Source organism: Colossoma macropomum, unplaced genomic scaffold (genome assembly GCF_904425465.1).
Source record: "Colossoma macropomum unplaced genomic scaffold, Colossoma_macropomum, whole genome shotgun sequence".
Taxonomy (NCBI): domain Eukaryota; kingdom Metazoa; phylum Chordata; class Actinopteri; order Characiformes; family Serrasalmidae; genus Colossoma; species Colossoma macropomum.
In genome coordinates, this window is record NW_023494809.1 from 10,422,080 (window position 1) to 10,443,645 (window position 21,566).

The 21,566-nt window shown below is 37.0% G+C and overlaps 1 protein-coding gene and 1 pseudogene across 1 annotated transcript; both read left to right on the forward strand.

Annotated features, from left to right (window-relative positions):
- The first annotated feature begins 536 nt into the window (after nucleotides 1–536).
- Nucleotides 537–10,462, forward strand: LOC118798525 (annotated as a pseudogene).
- A 3,045-nt stretch (nucleotides 10,463–13,507) lies between these two features.
- Nucleotides 13,508–19,413, forward strand: LOC118798680 (vitelline membrane outer layer protein 1-like). The gene is made up of 4 exons (XM_036558163.1): nucleotides 13,508–13,765; nucleotides 14,416–14,525; nucleotides 15,322–15,656; nucleotides 19,310–19,413. Exons 1-3 carry the CDS (start codon nucleotides 13,547–13,549, stop codon nucleotides 15,626–15,628), a joined length of 636 nt encoding a protein of 211 aa, XP_036414056.1. The 5' UTR covers nucleotides 13,508–13,546; the 3' UTR covers nucleotides 15,629–15,656; nucleotides 19,310–19,413.
- The last annotated feature ends 2,153 nt before the right edge of the window (nucleotides 19,414–21,566 follow it).

The window sequence follows — 21,566 nt, forward strand, 5'->3', positions numbered from 1 at the left end:
CCGAAGGTTCTTCTGTTACAGGCATAACAACAGAAGAACGCTTTTTGGTGCTATATAGAACTATCTTCAAAAAGGTTCTACATAAAACCATCTATGGCACATTCCCCAACAATCTGAAGAACTCTTTAATGATGCAGAGAACTCTTCAATAATGCGGAAGTAGCAAAAGTGCCAACCAGTCAGCACTACTTAGGAGTAACACAGTTGTCCTGCTGCCCAAAACCTGTTTGCTGTAGAAAGCTGGAAAAGATACAGTTTTAATGTTTTAATTTTTTGTTTAGCCCCTTTCACACTCATTTATTGAGGACTCACTCATGGGCACCCCCTAGCCTTTTGCAGTTTTTATATGTATGTATGTATATGTATGTGTATATATATGTATGCATGCATGCATATATATATATATATATATATATATATATCATATATACTATATATAATACATATATACTATATATATATATACACACATACATACATAATGGCTGAAACAAGAAGCGGCCAGGCCCTTAGATATAAATACAGTATATAATACTATGCATGGTACACGTATATAAAATAGATACAAATCTATGTATATCTATGGCCAGGCCACGGACATGCCCAATCTGTCGTCTTCGTTGTCACCTTGCCAATGCTGGAGATGACCGAAAGCCATTAGTGAGTCACAAAAGTTCATAAAAATGGGTTGAATAAAACAATGTTGCAATTTATAGACACGAACAAAAGTGTTTAGTTTTTCTGAGGTTTGTGGACAAGCCGGAAAAGACCAAATGCACCAGTGCAAAGCAGTGTAACATATAAAATGAATTAATATGAAGACTTTTTAAGATCAGCATTACAAAAAAAATTAAGAAATAACAGGAGTAAAACGCAAACAGCTGATAAAAATATTGTTTACAGGCTCTAAAATTGGTCTAAATCTCTTTTTTATGATCCATGTGGTTCTTCCCTGTTCTAGAAGTACTTACCATACCCATCATATACACTGATCAGGCATAACATTATGACCACCTTCTTGTTTCTACGCTCATTGTCCACTCATCCACTCATACCAGCGCAACACACACTAACACACCACCGCCACATCAGTGTTACTGCAGTGCTGAGAATGATCCACCAGCCAAATAGTACCTGCTCTGTGAGGATCCATGGGGGTCCTGACCACTGAAGAACAGGGTAAAAGGGGGCTAACAAAGTATGCAGAGAAACAGATGGACTACAGTCTGTAACTGTAGAACTACAAAGTGCACCTATATAGTAAGTGGAGCTGATAAAATGGACAATGAGCGTAGAAACAAGGAGGTGGTCATAATGTTATGCCTGACCGGTGTATTTAGAAAAGTGTGTTGTGACGTAATTTATCGTATCAGTGATAACATATTGTAATATCACCCACTCTTAATACAAATCAGGATGCAGTGTTTTCAGTGCAATGTGCAGGCAAAAGCTCACAGTGGTGCACTTGTATCACAGGAGGTGCATGTTACTGAAAGGCACTTTGCATAACAGGAAAAACCAGTCAGGCTGTCACTGTAATGAGGGAAGCAAAATCTTACAGCCTTACATTTTACACATGCAAATAGCTCTGCTTTGTTCTGTAGCTGTGGCCTCTGTTCTTACACTTAATGCATTTGATATCAGCACATTCATCTCCACACAATAACAGCTAAACCGTGTTTACGCTCAGACTTTATTATACACTGTAGTTTAATGTTTGTCAGTTTAATTCCTTCAACAAATAAATGCGCTTCACTGGTTTCTAATGACATCCTAGTCTGACCATTGTTATCAAAGGGCTTTGTTAAATGCCAATGCCACACAACTCTCACGCAATAAGAGAACAGAAAGCTGAGCTGGAATTTATTCTGTGTTTTCCGAGATCCATTAAGGTATTTACATAGCAGAGACAGCGAAACAAGAGGAAGTGCCCGAGTGCCAGTGAACACCTTGTGTTTGGTGAGAAGCTGCCAGTCGAGTCACTCACTGTGATTTGAACAGACAATGTGGTGTGTCCAACACTGTTTGGCCTGTTGGTGGTCTTAAGTTTACATGTGGCTGGTAAGTTAAGACGTTTATTGCATTGGCATGAATATCTGTTCAGTGCACTATGATCTGTTGCTAACACTTTTAGATGTTTCACTATTAGGTAAATAGTGAAGCATTGATCTTGAATTTAGTGGTTTGTCTGCGTTGATTCTATAATATTGTAAACAAATATAACTAATTCAAATAATTTAGTTTAAAATTAATTTTAAAACAACCCCACAACGTCTTGGATTTCTGGTCTGTATTCAGTCACAGTTTCTCATGTTTGTTATATGAATTGAGTAGTAGAGATTGCACTAGGACTTTCCAACATTCAGATGTTTTGTGGTCACTTGATGATATAATAATGTCTGTTAAAGGGGAATTTCTGCATAATTTGGTCACTAAGAGGTGGTCATTCAGTGCAGTTTGATGTGAAATCAGTATAGAGTTTAGCTTTGTTAAAGACTGAATACACTGATAAATCAATGTGATCAGTCATTAATCTGTGTTACTGAGCTCTGCTAAAGCCTGAATAGACTGATACATCAATGTGATCAGTCATTAATCTGTGTTACTGAGCTCTGCTAAAACCTGAATACACTGATAAATCAATGTGATGATCAGTTATTAATCTGTTACTGAGCTCTGCTAAAGCCTGAGTAGACTGATAAATCAATGTGATCAGTTATTAATCTGTGTTACTGAGCTCTGCTAAAGCCTGAGTAGACTGATAAATCAATGTGATGATCAGTTATTAATCTGTTACTGAGCTCTGCTAAAGCCTGAGTAGACTGATAAATCAATGTGATCAGTTATTAATCTGTGTTACTGAGCTCTGCTTAAGCCTGAGTAGACTGATAAATCAATGTGATGATCAGTTATTAATCTGTTACTGAGCTCTGCTAAAACCTGAGTAGACTGATAAATCAATGTGATGATCAGTTATTAATCTCAGTGTTACTGAGCTCTGCTAAAGCCTGAGTAGACTGATAAATCAATGTGATGGTCAGTTATTAATCTCAGTGTTACTGAGCTCTGCTAAAGCCTGAGTAGACTGATAAATCAATGTGATAATCAGTTATTAATCCCAGTGTTACTGAGCTCTGCTAAAGCCTGAGTAGACCGATAAATCAATGTGATCAGATAATTAATCTCTGTGTTACTGAGCTCTGCTAAAGCCTGAGTAGACTGATAAATCAATGTGATCAGATAATTAATCTCAGTGTTACTGAGCTCTACTAAAGCCTGAGTAGAAATCAATGTGATGATTAGCTATCAATATCAGTGTTTCTTGGCTCTTTTGAGGGATGATCACTCCTCAGTAGTGGACATATTTGCGACTGATAGGTTTAGTATCAGTGTTGTACTGGACTCTTACTCTGTACATCACTGTAAGCAATTCTGAATTGGTAAGTATCTCCAGAATGGAGCACTCTCACTCTTAAAAAAGATGGTTCTTTGAGAGTTCTTTAGTAAAGAAAATGGTTCTATAATGAACTATGAACATTGAGAACCATGAGAACCCTATGCATGATTAAATGGTTCTTTGCATCATGATAATGTTCTTCAAACTGATGGAGAATCTTGTGTACATGGTTCTATAGGTTTCTTCAGATGTATGGAGAATGCGCTTTGGATGGTTCTATATAGAACCTTTTTGAAAAGAGTTCTATATAGCACCAAAAAGGACTCTGCTGTATAGAACCCATTTCAAAATGTTCATGATTCTATATAGAACCATTTTCTTTACCAAAGAACCCTCAAAGAACCATCTGTTTTTGGTGTGTACATCAAACCACTCTGGATGACTGTGTTTACATCTTAACCAGGCATTTTGAAACATTTTCCCCCTTTTAAGGCCCCAATAGCAGCTGTTCAAACACTGATTAATTCATTTAAAGCGTTAATGTAAACCCTTTATTGTTCTCAGAAGGTAAGCATGTGATGCGAGGGCTCACGTTTTGTCAGCTGAAGGATGTAGACGCTGGGTTTGATCTTTCGTTTGATGAAGACGAGCTGTGGTACGTGGAGCCGTATTACTATGAAGCGCACCAGCGCTTATCTGAATTCGCAGCAGACTGGAGCCTTAATCCAAGCTTGCCCTCAGATGCCTACTACTCCATCGGAACCTGCTTTTACAACATCCCCCGCTGTAGTAAAGGGGAAGAATACCCACTGGAGACCATAGGTAAGCCCCTCATGTCTGAGATTAAAGTAATCGTATTTAAGGGGCCTGAATTCCAATCAGAGCCCTTTAACTGAGTATCTGCCAAGTACTTAAACGTTTTTTTCGTAGATCATATAGTCACACAGCACTGAATAGGCTTCTTTTGCTACTTTTCTTAGTTTTACATAGATGGTGTTTTCCCTTACCCTAAATGTACAGCCAAGACATGTTTAGTTTTCTTTAGTTTTGCAACAGATCTGCAAGGCTAGTATAATGGAAGTCTATGAAAAAGATTTGGGGTGCCATAGACTTCCATTCTCTCTTTACCTACTCAAGCCGTGCAACTTCAGTGCTGAAAAAAGCAAACATTTTTGATGTCAAACCACCAAAAGCAGAAAACTGTGTTTGATTTTCTTACTGAACCACTTCCTTAAACTTGCCGTAATAGCCACATACTAAAAGTTTACATGCAGCTAGTTCAGAGGTCGGCAACCCAAATGTTAAGAAGAGCCATTTTGCCCTTTCAACAAAAATCAAACCATCTTAGGAGCCACAACATTTTATGTCCATTTTACCATCTTGGGTGTAAGTATGTCTCAGTATGTGTTAATGTAGTAGTATAGTTTAAAAATATAAATGAAAACACAGACATACTTTACTCTGCTGTAAGTTTAGCTCAGCTATAGCTGCTTTTCTCGCATCTCCAGCAGGAAACTTTTCTGCAAAAGTAGAGTTTCTTGTTAAATATTTCTCAACGTTTGATTTTTTACTAGGCTGACGTCGCTTCTCATTCGCCAGTTTCTTGTTCGAATTTTTCAGTTCCAGCTTAAATGGCGCCTGAGCCACCAGAATGTAACCGTTGACTTTTTAGTGTTTGACAGTTTCTCTTTGCATATTAAACGTCTGAAAAAAACAGCTGGAGTGATTTAAAAAAAATAAGTCCATTCGTCTCCAAATTATTGATGTTCATCATAAATCTTTCTCTTTGCCTTTTCGTTAGCTACTAGCTAGGAGAGATTGTTGTCTGCATTTCTATGGTGATCAGCAGTCTGCGTGCCAATCTTCAGGGTTAAAGGGTGAATCAGCAGTTATACTTTAACTCCAGCGTTTTAAGCCCATTTATTGTTAAAACTGTGTTGAACGATCAGCAGAGGTTTATTTTACTGCAAAGGAGGATTCTTTTAGTTTTATTTTTTATTTTTTGACCATTCTGTTTATTGGATATGGAGGAAGGAAAAGGCTTACAATGCTGAAACAAGATACATGCACAGATTTTGTTTGGTTATTCCTGACAATTAACCAAATAAGCCATCCCCCAGTCCAACTAAACCCATCCCAACTGCCCACCCACAACAAGGACATAGGAATATGCAGCTCACATAGTAGAATCTTTGGGTGATAAACCAAACAGAGCGACCAGGGGAAAAGGTTCGATTTATGAATCGAGAATAAAGGAGAAGCAACCAAACAAAGACTGCCAAAAGGATTTTAAAGCAGGGCAAAACCAAAACATATGAGACAAGGTAGCTGGAGCTTGGGAACATCGATCACAAAGATCATCAAGATCTGGGTTAAGTTTAGCGAGTTTAACCTTTATCCAGTAAGTTCGATGAACCAACTTCAACTGAATAAGACTATGTTTAGCACAGATTGAAGAGCTATGGATACGGCGAATTATCTTGTCCCAATCATCTTCCTCAAAAGTGAACTGTAGTTCTTTTTCACACTGCTGTTTAATAACAGAATCCCATGGTAGGGGCTAAAGAGGAGATGAGGTTATATAATTTAGAAATAATGCTTCTGGCATTAGCATCTATTTCCAGAATATCATCAAGGGGTGAGTTTGAGGGAGCGCTAGGGAAGTCTGTAAAAACATTTCTAACGTAATTCCAAATTTGCAAGAATCTAAAAAGATGAGATTTAAGAAGAGGAAATCGATTACCAAGCTGTGAGAAAGTACAGAATGTGTTATGGATTATTTTATTTTTACCTGAAAATCTAATTCTGCAGTAAAAGAGCCACATGTTGCCAACCTCTGAGCTAGTTTAACCATGCATTCAGTCAAAACACTATACTGCAGATATTGACAGTGTCTACTGGGCCACTTGGGTAATTTTCCTCTTTAAACTCATTCCACTGTGAAGATATGTATCCTCAGCTTTCTTCATATCAATCAACCCTGTACAACTAACCCAGTATAAAATGAATGATAAAAGCACTTTAATAAATGTTGACTTGCTTGATCAGGTCCAGTGCTGACTTCTCAGATCGGATCAGTGTTTTGTATCACATGAGCTACAGTTAGATGTCACTGAGGCCTGTTTATCTTCACCCCCCCCCCACAATCAGTGCTGTACCCCAAGAGGGAGGCTCGACTCGGAGTGCAGAACACACTCATCTGCTTTGTGACCGACTTCCACCCTGCACCGGTCAAGGTGACGTGGACACGTAATGAAGAGCCGGTGAGCGAGACTGAGGTCAGATAAACCCAGTATTACTCCAACCCGGACTACAGCTTCCGCACCTTCTCCTACCTGGACTTCATCCCGAAGCTCGGAGATGTGTACGCCTGTACTGTCCGACACCGGGGCCTGCAGGACCCTACTGACCAGGTTCTGGGGTGAGAGCTTTTCAATCCACACTTTATTGGTCCTTCATAAGTTTTCTGCATAATGAAATGGTCAGGATGTAAACAAAGGATCAGAAATGCTTTGAATGATGTGAGTCAGAAATGTTCACAGTGGTGGTGAATGGAACCAGACCAGTTTAATGCTAGAGTAAGGTCTATAAATCTGATTAAGAAATCTGATAAAGAGAGCTGGATTTTAGCTCAGTAATCAGATTTCTCAGTGCATGTAAACTCTGACTCTGATTTCTTTCGGATTTCTCAGTCTGCGCATGTGCGAAAACAGTCCATGATACGAAATAAGTAAGCAGTGTTGCCACTAGATGGCAGCAAAACACTTTTGGAGCGGCGCTGAAACCAACTACATGCTTGATGAAATGAAGGATTTAAATATTCTTCATCTTCTAGACGATGTACGTTCATAGTTTCAGGTAAAGTAGCGCGACGTTTTGAAAAAATGCTGTGGCATGAAGTTTGAGTTTTACGTTACGTTTATGTCACGTCTTCTTCTGTGAGTTTATTGGCTGGTTGCAAAGCAGAAATCCGATTATTATCTGATCATGTGGACCCGAAGTTTCACATTATCTGGTCACTCAAGTGCATGTAAACGTCTTGATCGGATTACTGACAAAATCAGATTTTCTGCAGTTATTGGGTTAATTAAGTGCATATAAATGCACTCAGTGTTTTATGATAGTTTTTAGATAGACTTTTAGAAACATTTTTAAAAATTTTTTATTCATGGCAGAGAGATAAATGCATCATGAACATGACATATAAAAACACATTTAGATTCACTGGTCGTTTGGATAGTAAGTAAAATAATATAGATGTAATGTAGCTGTCAAAAAGCCCTCACTGAGAAAAGGAGACAGACAAAAGACAATTTGCATAGAACACAAAAACTGGTCATCTGAAATGTGGTGTGAGGTTTAATGAACTGATGTGTCCAAAAAAAGCAACCAACTTCTAAGACTAAACTTTGGAGGTGTGGCTGCTGATTTCTTTGATAAACTGAAAGCAAGTCTCCTGCAAAGAACGGAAGCTGTAATAAAGGGAGAGTGAACACTGAAAAATGTGATATTATATTTAGTTGTTGAGGCGTCTTTATCATTTTCTGTTAGTATAACTTTTCCTTTTGTTTACTGAAACTAAAAAAAACATACAGCTTGTGTTTATTGTTGGCTGTTTGTACTGGAATACTGGAATGTATAAATGAAGGATTATACAGTACTGTACTCATCATAAGTCAAAATGATTATGTTGCAATTGGAATTGAAATAATTTGCACTTTCACCAGCAAATGTTTTGTTTATTCTATTTCAAGGGGCTAAATTTACTTCTTCAGAATTGTTCAGATATTTTACATGGGAATATTTGATAAAAATGATCAAAAATGTAGCGATATTGTTTACTGAAACATCTCACTTATTATATCTGGGGACTTCTTTGTGTTAAAGTGACAGCTTGCAAACAGGCCATGGAGGGTTTACAGACAACCTGCAACCATTTGATTTCAAAGAGGCTTCAGTGGCCTTCGGTCATGATTTATTATGCACACCGCCCTAGTTCCCCCATACTATTATAGAATAAGCAGTGATGCCTGCAGCAGCAGTAGCGTAATGCCAGCTCCATTAATTAGCAACATTTTTCACACTGCAACACAATTATTCATTCTAATCATCCGTAACAGAAAGTTAGACATTGTTTTCTATAAAAGTGCATTCAGGGCAGCTCAATGTATGAATTATGATTATCCCTAATGGCCCGTCTGTCATATTGTCTACTTTAAAGAGATAGTTGAGCCAAAAATGTAATTAACACAATTTTGCCCTTATTTCAAATGAAGTCAATTAGCCAAGACATTGTTTAGTGTCTGACATTTGCCTCTTTAGTTTTGCACTGGAGCTACAAGTAATGGAAACTTACAGCCACTGATCTGTACATATCTGTATAGATCAGTATATATATATATATATATATATATATATACACACACACACACATATATATATGTATACACATATATATATATGTATATATATGTATATATATATATATATATATATATATATATATATATATATACATATATATATATATATACAGATATGCAGTTATGTATATTCTTCCAACTTTGTTCCCACAAAGGTTGGAAGCATACAATTATCCAAAATGTCTTGGTGCTGAAGCATTTAGATTTCCCTTCACTGGAACTAAGTGTTCTAGGCCAACCCCTGAAAACAACCCCATTGCATTATCCCTCCTCCACCAAACTTTACAGTTGGCACAATGCAGTCAGGCAGGTAACGTTCTCCTGGCATTCAAACCCAGACTCAGATTTTGATTTACAATTGGACCAGTTTTTGAGAAAAACATTACTCTAGGTCTTCTGGAAGTTCTAGATATGTTACTGACTTTGAATACAAACTGTCTTTTAGCCAGGTTTCAGTTAGTTGTCAGGACTCCTTACTGAAGGAGTGACTTTAAAACTGCTACAAGGTAAAATATGTTAATGTCTATTACAAGCTTTAAGTAAAACATGCAATACAAGCTTCCACGATTTCTGTGTTTAATCTAGAATGGACAAAATTGTCTGTTAGCTTAGCGCTAACATGCTACAAGAATCCCATAGGTGCACCAGCAGAAATTAATATTTTGTGGAGGTGTTTTTTGCCTTGTTTTGACATATATGGCCTGGACCGAAGGCCTAGTTCTAACAGTCAAGGCTCACCACTGTTCCTAAGTAATCTTAAATAGACTGTTGTCTATAAATAATGAGTATATTGAATAAGTGAAACTGATTGGAGCAAGCACTTTGAAATGGGTGGGATGGGGTGGGTGCAAGACCCCAGGACATCCTCGTCCAGAAAAGGCAACCATTTTTTAAAAGCAAGTTTTGAACATGGTGGAAGAAATTGAAAATAAAAAAAAATTGCCTTATTAATATGAAATAGCCTATTGTCCTGAGTCTTTGATCCATTCCGAACCCTGCAGTCTGATGACCCCCAAGGCCCCTGGCAGTCTCAGGCCTCTGGGGACTGGCCTCACTGGCCTGGTCAGTAATCCATCTCTGTTCTTAAAGCCTGAATTTTGTCCATTTTTAGTGATAACAGTATGTCATACAATGTCAGAAACGACATAAGCAAGACTATTAGAGATTACTGTGCAACTCGACATGGTTTAAGGCAAATATGTATTGATATAGGCATACAGTTTACATGATGATAATTAGTATGCTGTGTGATTTTGTTCATATCACCAGATATATATTGTTAGCAGCAAATAAGCATTGGAAACTGTTGTCGTGATATTCATCGTTACCATCACCACTTCCCTGTTTCTGCAGAACTGGAGCTACAGACAGACTCCCAGGTGGTTGAGACGACGGTATGTGGCCTGGGTGTGACGCTGGGAATCTTGGGAGTGTCTGCTGGCATCTGGCTCATCATCAGAGCATGAAGGACATGAGCAGAGTTGAAGATTTTACTGTATGGTTGGGAGACTAATCCTAACTACACCCTTAAAAATGAAGGTTTCTAAATGTTTAGATGTATGATTCTAAAAAAGGCTTTAACTAGTAAAGTTCCAGTTCACTCTGTATGGTCTGTGTATGGGAATAATGAGGGCTGGCCCAACAGCATTTCCCAGGCTTCGGATAAACATTGGTGTTTCCAAATTCACCATTAAAAACAAGGTCATGTTTAATAATTAACCATAATTTTAAGATTGTTCATTACTGCAGCTGAAAATATGTCCAGTAGGTGGCAACGATATATTAATAGCGTATATTAGTGATAGTAAAATTGAACTATATTTAGATATACATACATACACATAAATTATGACATAATATTTGGTACATAAAACCACATATAAATGAAAGGATAATAATTGCCAGGTTCGGTCCCTTAAGAGGAAGTCACATTCATGTGAATTTATATCAATAAATGAGGTAAACTGTATCGTCCTAGCATCCTAGTATGAAGTTCTAGTATAACACCCTGTAAGAAAATAAAAAAGAAGGCCGTTTGCATGAACTTCTGGAATTAGAAAGAAGTTTGATAGCAAGAAAAACTGGACATGAATGATGTAGTACTATTATAGTAATATTTATTATATGGGGCGTACGCACACTAAGGCCAGATTAGAGCAATGTTTTTGACTTCTTTAGTGTATTTAATATAATACAGCCACGCCTGTTGCTCTTAGGCTGGTGGACTAGAGGCTGAATCCATTTATTATATTTGTCTTTCAATAGAGTGGATTGTAAAACTTAAATGACCTTTTACGACTTGGGGAGTCCCACAGGGCTCAGTCCTAGGTCCATTTATTTTAACACTGATTGCCATTTATTTACAGGGCATGTGTCGCAGCAGTTTTCTGATCATTCTGTTGTTTTGGGTGTATTTTAAGAAAAAATGTCACAGCATATATATGAATTATTGATTTTCTGTTCATGTAGTACAACAGTTATGATCTACATTTGAATGAGTAGAAGTTAGGATGGAGGTGGTTTTAACTTTAGGAAAAAATGAGTGCTTAGATGTCCATTTTGGAGAGAAAGCTAGGAAGGAGAAACCATCTAGACTTTTCTTTTTTCTCAGTCGGGACAAAGCTCTCCAATGTTTTACATCTATAATGTAACCTATTTTCCTAGGCAGTGTTCTCAATCCTGGAAGACCTGATGTAAGTAATAAAGGAGAATGTCAATATGTGTATTTTGAATTTGTAGCTTTATTTTTTACTTTGATAATAAATGTAGAAGACATAACTGACTGCATGCCTGCATTTCTGCATCATGTACAGTAAAGGGGTAAATTGTTTGCACTGTTCAGGTCAGTAGCAGTGCCATTCAAAACAGCATCGTGAGAAAAGCACCTGCTGTTTATTTCACTCTTACTGATGTTAAACCCTTTCTGATAGGAGTCACAGTGAGCACAGTAAAATATTAATAACACAAGATTTGAGGACTTAAAGGGGAATTCCACCAATTTATACAGTACAAATGTATGCAGCGTTTTGTTTTGTAAAACATGACAAAGGGACAAAATCTACACCACTGTAGCTCCAATACATTTTTCATGCTCCAGTCATTTTGACTCGAACATGACACAAGAGTTAAGCATTGGGGAATCTATTGGGCCTTCTGTGAAACAATACTCTTTAATTTCTAGTTAATTTTTATTTTATAGAATCATCATACTTATTGTATTTAAACACTACATATTGTAGTTATGCTCCTAATTCATTTTTTAAGTTTTGGTTGGAAACAAAAGAGTTAAAATCTTGAAAGTACCAACAGAAAATTGTCCAGTAGTGGTATCTAAATCGATACAGCCAAGGTGGCTCTCCCATTGGTTAGGACTTCAGGAGCTGAACTGAAGGCTTTACATGCCAGATTAACTACCAACATAAATAGGGAGTAACAGTGGAATCAACAAGTCACGTTTTGATTTACAGTCAAACCAGTTTTGTGAGAAAAACATGACCCTAGGTCTTCTGAAAGTTCTAGATATGTTACTGACGTTAAATACAAGCAGTCCTGTAGTCAAAATTCATATGCAATTCGATAGTTAAAATGTAAACAGTCATTCAGAGTGGTGGTGATAGGAACCAGAGGTCACAATGCATACAACACAAATATAGCAATTTTATTCACTATCAAAAATGTTTTTCATCTCTTCTATGTACCTCCCTGTCGTTAATGGATCTATAACAAAATGTAAACTATTTAATTATGCAGAAATTTAGAAAAAATTGTGGAATGGCCCTTTAATGTTCCATTTAGCATGTAAACAGTATTTAAAGTTATGCTGCAAGTTTATAAAAAAAATTACCTAAAAATAAAATGTAAAAAAATTACATACAGACACGAAGTTTGGGCGCCCCAGTGAAATTACTTTTACACTTTGTTGATGGAAAATCAATTATTTTCTAAAAATGTAAAGCATATTTATAAGTGAACACATCCTCTACAGAGAACTCACTTCTGTACATTTTAACGCACAATTACTGTTTATTTGCTGAATTTAACATATTGTAAAAAAATAAACATTAAATTGTGACCTGCACAAAAGTAAAAGCACCTTTTATATTTAATATTTTATTTTTTCTAATATGATTAACTCAAACAAATAAAAACAGTGCACTAAAATTTGCAGCAAAATTCCATTTTAGGTGTGTTCACTGTCTTATTTTCAGTCAAAATGGACAAAATGTACTTTCACTTTTGCATACGATTATATGCACTTACTTCTATTCAATTGCATGTTGAATAACATTTCTAATTAACCTAATTTTCATGCATTCTAAATATATACTCCTTTTTATACTGTATCTAAAGAATCTTATCTAGAAGAATTTTATTTGCTACATTGTCTGAAAAATAAAAGTATGTAAAATAGGACAGTATCTGCCCATTGCTATCAATCTTCCCAAAGATTATTATTATTGTATTCTATTATTATTTCAAATGTGTTTGAAGCACAGCGGGCAGGCATTCTCTCTTCTCTTGAGTCGTCTGATTAATCTCTCTCGAGGCTGTAGGATATAAGGTCATGCTAGTTTCTCTAGCTGTCTAACAGCAGCTGTGTCTTCCCAAGCCCTGCAGTGGAGTGAATGATTAACAGTGGTAAGTGTGTGAGGTGGCAGCGTGATGACCCTAATATAAGCGCGCCGTAACCCCACCACCTGCGTCCTGCACATCTGAAGACCTGAACATGGCATCGGTCCACGTATCAGCCCTGTGCCTGCTGGCCCTGGTGGTCATGGCCCAGGGGGATTCATTGGAGAACTCCTTCGTGGTTAAGGCTGGGACAAGATTCTCATCCCGCTCCTACACCTCCATGCTCACCGTGCCCAATGGGGAGCAGTTCGGCCTGTGGACGTGGCCCGAGATGTGTCCCGAAAACTTCTTCGCCGTGGGCTTCAGTCTGAGGGTGACATCACTGCTTCACCAGCCGAGCTTTATATTCTCTATTTAATCTGGAGCTGAATGAGTTCCGTTTACAGCAAATCACCAGTCATAAGCAATAATGATAAAACCTCTTCATACTAATATTTTTTTCATATTTTATAATTGATTGACAGTGTGAACTAAACATCAGAAGTTGTTTATGTTTTGAGATTAGTTTTAACATCCATGATGAATGTTACTTACATTGGATTTTAGTTCTGGATATTAATTTTATTAGAATGTGATTATTGATGTTGAATTTATTATAAATGTATTATAAATGTATTATTCAGTCAGAACATTACTTATAATATTATAACTATTCTTGATACTACTTTATTACAATTTCAATCTGGAGGATTAATTTTTTTAAAATTTAACTTAATACTGATTTTTATAAAAGTTAATTCTGGATATTATATTATATTATATTATATTATATTATAAATAACCCCTTTCTGGTTGTTATATTGGAATTTAATTCTGGATATTAATTTTATGAGAACTTCATTTGGATAGTCATTGGATGAGAACACCACTCTGGATATTCATCTTTTTAAATTCATTTGTTATATACATTTAATTACAACTTCACTCTGAATATTAGTTGTATTGTAACTTTGTTTTTTGCAGGTTGAGCCTAATCAGTACGGCGGGGACGACACGGCTCTGAATGGAATCCGTCTGTTCTGCAGTCAGAATGACCGGAGCTACATCTATACGGTGGAGTCCAACACTGGACAGTAGGTTCAGCTCTGACTCAGACACACAGCTCAATATGCAGCGCATACAAACACTCACCAGCACAGTATCAACAGTTAACCCTGCAAACTCGACTGGAGATCAGATGAGCTTTGTTGGATGTTGTTGGAAGAATTTTGACTTGCGTTATTCAAATGTCTCATATTAATATTGAGTGAACAAGAAGTTTGTTCGTCCTGGTTAGGGTACAAGTTTTGTTCCAACTGAAAATAAGACAGACAGGCAAAAGCTGCCCACCGTTCCCACATCTTCTCCATCATCAGAAAACTTAGCCGTCTTTCCTGTCGTCATAACCTTAATCTTCTTCATATTGAGCTGAATAGTGTGGCGTAAAATCCAGTTTGGTCCTGCATGATTTTCCCCTTACCCCAAAATTAGTTGATCTGCCAAGTCATGCGTCAAAGTTTAGTTTGGGACAAAAGCATGGACCGAAGTTTCAAAGATGGCTGCTTTAGAGGTGCGAACTTTTTGCCATTTGCAATTTTATTAATAACAGTGTGTCATACAGCGTCAGAAACCACTTAAGCAAGTCTATTAAAGGATACTAAATAGCTTAACCTGGCTTGAGGTAAGCTGTGATGATTTAGACCTGCAGTATGCACAATGGTAATTGATAGCTACATGCTTGTTAGCCACATTAGCCTTGTAGCTCCATTCAAAACTAAAACTAAAGAGACAAAATTCAGACATCAAACATCTCTTGGCTGATGGTCTATGTTTGGGGGAAATAGTGTATATTCTTTGGCTGAACTACCACTTGAACCTCTTTTTCCTCAGTTTTGGGGAATGGACCGACCCTCAGTGGTGTCCCAACGGTGTTCTGACCTCCTTCCAGCTGCGAGTGGAGCCACACCAGGGCCTGTTTGGTGACGACACGGCCGCCAACAACATCAAGTTCCGCTGCAGCAGCAACCCGGTGCTGGAGGGCCGGGGCATGAGCTGGGGTGAATATGGCCACTGGAGCGCAGGGTGCACCAACGGGGGCATTTGCGGCATCGAGACCAAAATGGAGCCCTACCAGGGGGGTCTGGATGACTCGTCACTGAACGACGTGCGCTTCCACTGCTGTAGTAGCCAACAGTGACACTGGACGGGTCACTAATTATAAAGAGGTGAGATACACTACTTAAAGGAACACTCCAGCCTTTTTCAGCCTAACTGTACCTGCTGTTTATGTAGCTTAAGACCATGAAAAATATTTTTTCTGTATTTACAAACAAGCAGATAACTAGTTGACTCAAAACACGCTTATAACAGAAGGGGGCAAATGCTTTAAGGGGTTCCTGTTCAAAGACAGTAATTTCTTTCCAGGGTAATCGACCTCTGGGTCAGTGACATGATGTGTACTTTTTTCTACCCAAGTCTATTATTTTCATATTTAATAATTTCATAAATGCATGCCAATACCTCCTGTATGTGAACACATTGGCAGTGCATCAAAATAAAATCCATTTTCTGCATTTAGGTCTCCCAAAGTGTGAAAGTGTCAGGTGGTGTGACCGTCTTACCATACATGCAGATTAAAAATAAATAAAGTAAAATAGTTTCGCATGTTTTTATGTTTGAAACCTTTGAAATTATTACACATAATGGAAGCTTTAAACGTATTCTCATTGGAAAATATTTTTCTTTAAATTTTGATATTCTCAAATGTAATGTGGCACAACCCACATCAAAGGACTTTTATTCTGACATTCCTTTAACAAAGACTGAGTTGTGTATGGTATCATTAAGAAGACCTGAAGTAACCTTTATGGTGTGGTGCCAAGGTCAGAAGCCCTTTCACAAATACTGAAAAAATGATCACTTATGAGTCTTCGGTATGGCTGGTTCAGGTTATCAAGTCAGCTGGTGTGACCCAGGAAGACCATGAACATTTGTTATTATTATTTTAATGATGGTACACGGACGCCTAAGTACAAAGACTAGTTTGAACATATTTTCATTAATGGTAAATATATTGTATTAATGTGTGGTTACACCAGCTGACATTGTGGCTGTGTGGCTGCACCAGCCGACTGTGTGGTAAAATTGATGATCCTGTATAAAAATGAAATAACACTATTAAAAAACTATGAAACTAATAGATTCATTCAGATACAAAAATGTGCATCATATCATTTTAAACAAAAATATTTAGGCTGTGATTTGACAAGGCTTATTTGTCATTGACCCATATGTGGCAGACAGAGATTAGGCTGAAAAACACTGGAGTATCCCTTGACTGAATCACTGATATTAGAAAATTTGTGCTCAACTTACACTGAAAAAATGATGCACTGAATTTCTTTATTCATTTCTGCATTAATATAATACACACAATTTGTCTTTTTGTACTTTTTGCAATAATTGTGTTAATGTAATATATTTTATTCACATATACACAGTTCAATGATATATTTGGTGCATTAGTTTTAGCTTAAGATTTTAACCCTTAGAAGTTGCAGTTAAAAGAATGGTGTAAATTTATATGAACTATTTTTCATTGGTAGCTCACTGAAACAAGCAGAGTAATTGTTTGGAAAGTGCAGATTCTAGACTTTCAAACCAAAGTTGTGTTTGTAGTAGAAGAAAAGATATTTTGATAACACTTTATAACTATAGTTATAACACAGGTGTCACTGTTTATTACAATGCATTTTAAATTGATAATGACCTGTGCATTATTATAAAGCACTCATAATACTTACTAACAATTCCAAATCATTCTAATCATTTAAAATGCCATCACTGAGTGCGTCAGGTGGTGATATTTTCAGTAATTCTTTGTTATAAATAAGTTATAAAGCACTATAAGCTTTGTTTTCAAGGTAGAAATGTTGAATTCCGAACTAATTACAAAAGTTTTGCCATTTAAAATTTTTGATTTCTTAATTTCTCAAAAAGGTGACAATTGTTATGTACAGTAAGAAAAATCGTTGATCATTTGTTTGTCCCACAATGTCCAGAATTCATAAGTGGCGCCTTTTTAGCTTTGCAGGGCAGCAGGGGGCGTAGCTAGAACATTTAGATTGGAGTTGCCAGGTAAGACCCAGAGATTTGATTAGGGTGGCACACTGCTGGGAAAAAAACTGAATAAAATTTTGTTACTTTATCAAAATGACATAAAAATGGATGTATTGGCTTTTCTCTGAACATAACTAAGTCTGCCCATCATTTCCACATGAATAAATTATGGAATCACACAATTATAATTATTATTACAAAAAAAAAAGGAAACTTGTATTGATGCAATGTATTTTAGTCATTCTTGAGGAAAATATGTATTTCAATAAAGTAAAATACATTTATTACTTTTTTTGTGTTTACAATGTCTAGATTTCATATAGACGGGCCATAGAAGTTATTAGTTTGGGCTGTTATATGAGTGTAATGATTAGAAAGCTGGCCAGACAGCATATATTGTTGTTGTCGGAGGAAAACCTTGTATCTCCAAAATGATAACTTTACAGGAGAAGGAAAAAACCTACTTTACTTTTAATGTAAGTCAATGGAACCAGACTTTTTCCCAAGTAATTTTGGGCTGTTTCTTTTAGTCCATTTGTCATATAATTTACACACAATGTAAAGGGCAACAGGTATTTTCAAGTTATGTTAAAACTGAAAAATGTCAAAAATGTATCCATAAGTGCAACTGCTCAAAGAAATTAGCAAGATAATCGATAATGGTGGACTAATTTTTGATAGTTATGCATCTTACCATCGAACTGGACTCACATTCGTCACCTGTTTCATCAGCAAACTAGCCAATCACAGCCAGATATGCTAATTATTAAATGAAGCCTCATCAGACTCATAACTGATTGATACCCTGATGATTCACCATATAGCATAACTGATTTGTTATTGATGATGGCTGACTGACTCACTTTGCCTAATTGGGGTGGCCATAAAGGTGTCCTTGCTTCATTCTATGGTGGCACTGGCCACCCCTGGCCACTCCTCGGCTACGACTCTGCAGGACAGGAAGTTCTCAATACAGTATACTATAGAGCTCACACTGACTGACATGAACAGTACAACATAACATCATAATTGTTAAAATTTATTATAGGTGTTTTATAATTATATACACTCATTATAATTACAATTGTGAATTGTGATCAAGTACAGGTTAATAATTCATCAAATAGTTCACGCTATTACAGTCTTGTGAGGCATTATTAAAGCTTATAAGTATGTTTACCAAGCATTGCTACCACAAACAAAGAGTTATAAGCGCATTTATTTATAACTATTTATGAATATAGTTTGGTTTTATTGTTGTGTGCTGTCCTGTTTAGCATAAAGAAAAACCATCCTTTATGTTTTTACCATGTTTTTTCATTCTTTGATGCAAAAACTGACAGAAAAGTGCAGACGAAGTGTAATTCATTGTGCAAAGATGTACTTAATAATATCATTATGATAATATGTATAGCAACCGTGATAAGTAAAACTTCTAACGGTTAATGATTGAATCAACTGATACCACTTGATTTAATCACGTTAACAGATGTTGAACAAATTTCTCCGTAAATTGTGGAGACGAGCAATTTGTCATGCTTCTTCCTTCTGTTCTTTTTTTAATGTAAGATTAAACAAGCGTTCAGATTTTGCATGGCCTGAGCACCATTTACATCAAACTGGCTTTCAGCAGCTTCAGTCTGAGGGGTAATATGATGAGATCAATCTGAGATAAAGCAGAGCTCGCACTGTTGTTATTTTTCCAAAGATGCTTCAATATTGCTGTTTCTTATCTCTGGGGTTTGTTCTGTTGATTTAGGGGATCAGCCTGCAGAGGCCTGGCAGACTTTCATCACAGCAGCACCGTCGAACAGCAAATATAACACAATGAGAGCTGAATAAACACTCAGAATGTCACCCTCATCTTTCTGGTGCCAAATGTATTGTTAAGGATTGAGCCTTCTCTCACATTAACACACAACTAAGCGACATTATCTTTAGTGATTACGCATTTGAAGCAATGCTTTACTGTTATGCATCCATATATTCTGCTTCTTCCACTTGGTACACATTTATCCTCTAATTTGTCCTGCAGTTTTGAAATATTGACACCGTTTCAGTTTAGGAATGTTCAGTCTGATTGGGAATGGTGTGTCTTTACAAAGCTTTTGATCCGACGTACAGTTTTCTTACAATATTTTTGTAATTATTGCAATGTTTGTCCCATAGGAATGAATGGGGTGTAAAGGTTGCATGTGCATCTACTGTATTTCTGCTCCACTGAAAGACAATGTTTCCTATATATATATCCTATATCTTTTCTTTTAGGGCAGGCCCCTGGGCATAAATTCAGCTGTTCTGACCTGCACTCATCTGTTTATCATTTTTTTTCATCCCTCGTGCCTCACATAGACTCCCATTCATTTTTGCCCCAAACACAGGCCCTATTACTTTTTAAGACCAATATTCACCAAACTGCATGCACACACTCAGGGCAGGTCCTCAAACTCTAATCCACAGTCATACTGACCTGCACTCCTCTATGTGTTGTTTTTTCATTCCTCGTTCCACCCAACACGCAATCACTTGGCAACCCCCTAACAATCACTCAGTAAACACCCCGTACACCATGGCAACCTTCTAGCAACCCTATACAAACAACCCTTATACTATAGCAACCGCTTAGCAACATCTTAGCAACCACTTGAGATACCTTAGCAACCGCCTAGCAACATGTTAGCAAGCTGGTGCTTCTTCTTTTTCTTATTTTTCTGCTGAATTGTTGTCCACTAACTCATTCACTCCGGACCCAACTCCGGATTGTTCAGTCTGATTGGGATACAGGTTTTGGTTGGACACACAGTTTTCATATAATCATGGTTAAATGATGTTTTTCCCTTTGGAATAAATGGGGGCAAACATTTGTACATGTATATCATCATAATACAAGTCCATTAACAACAACCTATTAATCACATGGGGTATATTTAGCAACTATTAGCAACCACCTGGGATACCACAGCAACCACCTAGTGACATCTTAGCAACCACCTGGGATACCATCGCAACCACATGGGGTACCATAGCAACCAGCAACCACCTAGAAACACCCTAGCAATCACCTGGGATACCATAGCAAGCACCTAGAAACAGCCTAGCAATCACATGTGAAATCATAGCAACCACAAACCAACGCCTTGGCAACCACCTGAGATAGCATAGCAACCACCTAAAAAACCACAGTAACTGCCTGGAAACACCCTAGCAACCATCTTAGAATTGATTAGGTTGCACAATCTATCTGCATTGTCTTCAGTTTGTGTTCCCTCTGTTAGCATTAAAGGGTAGTATGATATGGTTTATTGTAGAGACACTTACAGATTTCTCAGAAAGCCTGATTTCTTTATAGTGGTGGTGATAAAAACTAGGAGTCACAATGTCTACAACACAAATATAGCCATTTTTAACTTAGAACTTAACTAACTTTTTCCAAAGAAAGTTGTTTTGATTTTTGAGTTATGTGTAAGTCACAGAATTCACTCCTACATTATTTGAATCTCCCGCTTATAACCCACTCATTGTGAAGCAAGTAAGTAACTCACAGTGAGAGTTAGTTAGACTAAAGTGCAGCTTCCACTCTGCGGAGTTAGTTTTAACAAATCACTTCTGTCGGAACAAAACAAAAATCTCCATTTTTGTCATTTCCAGTTTTTGACAAAATTTGACAGTACCTGTTGCTCATTAAATTGAGTGTGTTTACTTGCTCTCAATAATCCAGATTAGTCAAATGGTCATCTAAACAGCGCACTCCGATTTCTTAGATCAGAGTAAGGTATAGAAATCTGATAAAGAGAGCTGGATTTTAGCTCAGTAATCAGATTTCTCAGTGCATGTAAACTCTTACTCTGATTTCTTTCAGATTTCTCAGTCTGCGCATGTGCAAAACAGACTGCTGTACCGGAAATAACATTCAGCAAAACACTTTTGAAGCGATGCTGAAACTAACTACATGCTTGATAAAAAGGATTTAAATATTCTTCATCTTCTAGATGATGTACGTTCGTGGCATGAAGTTT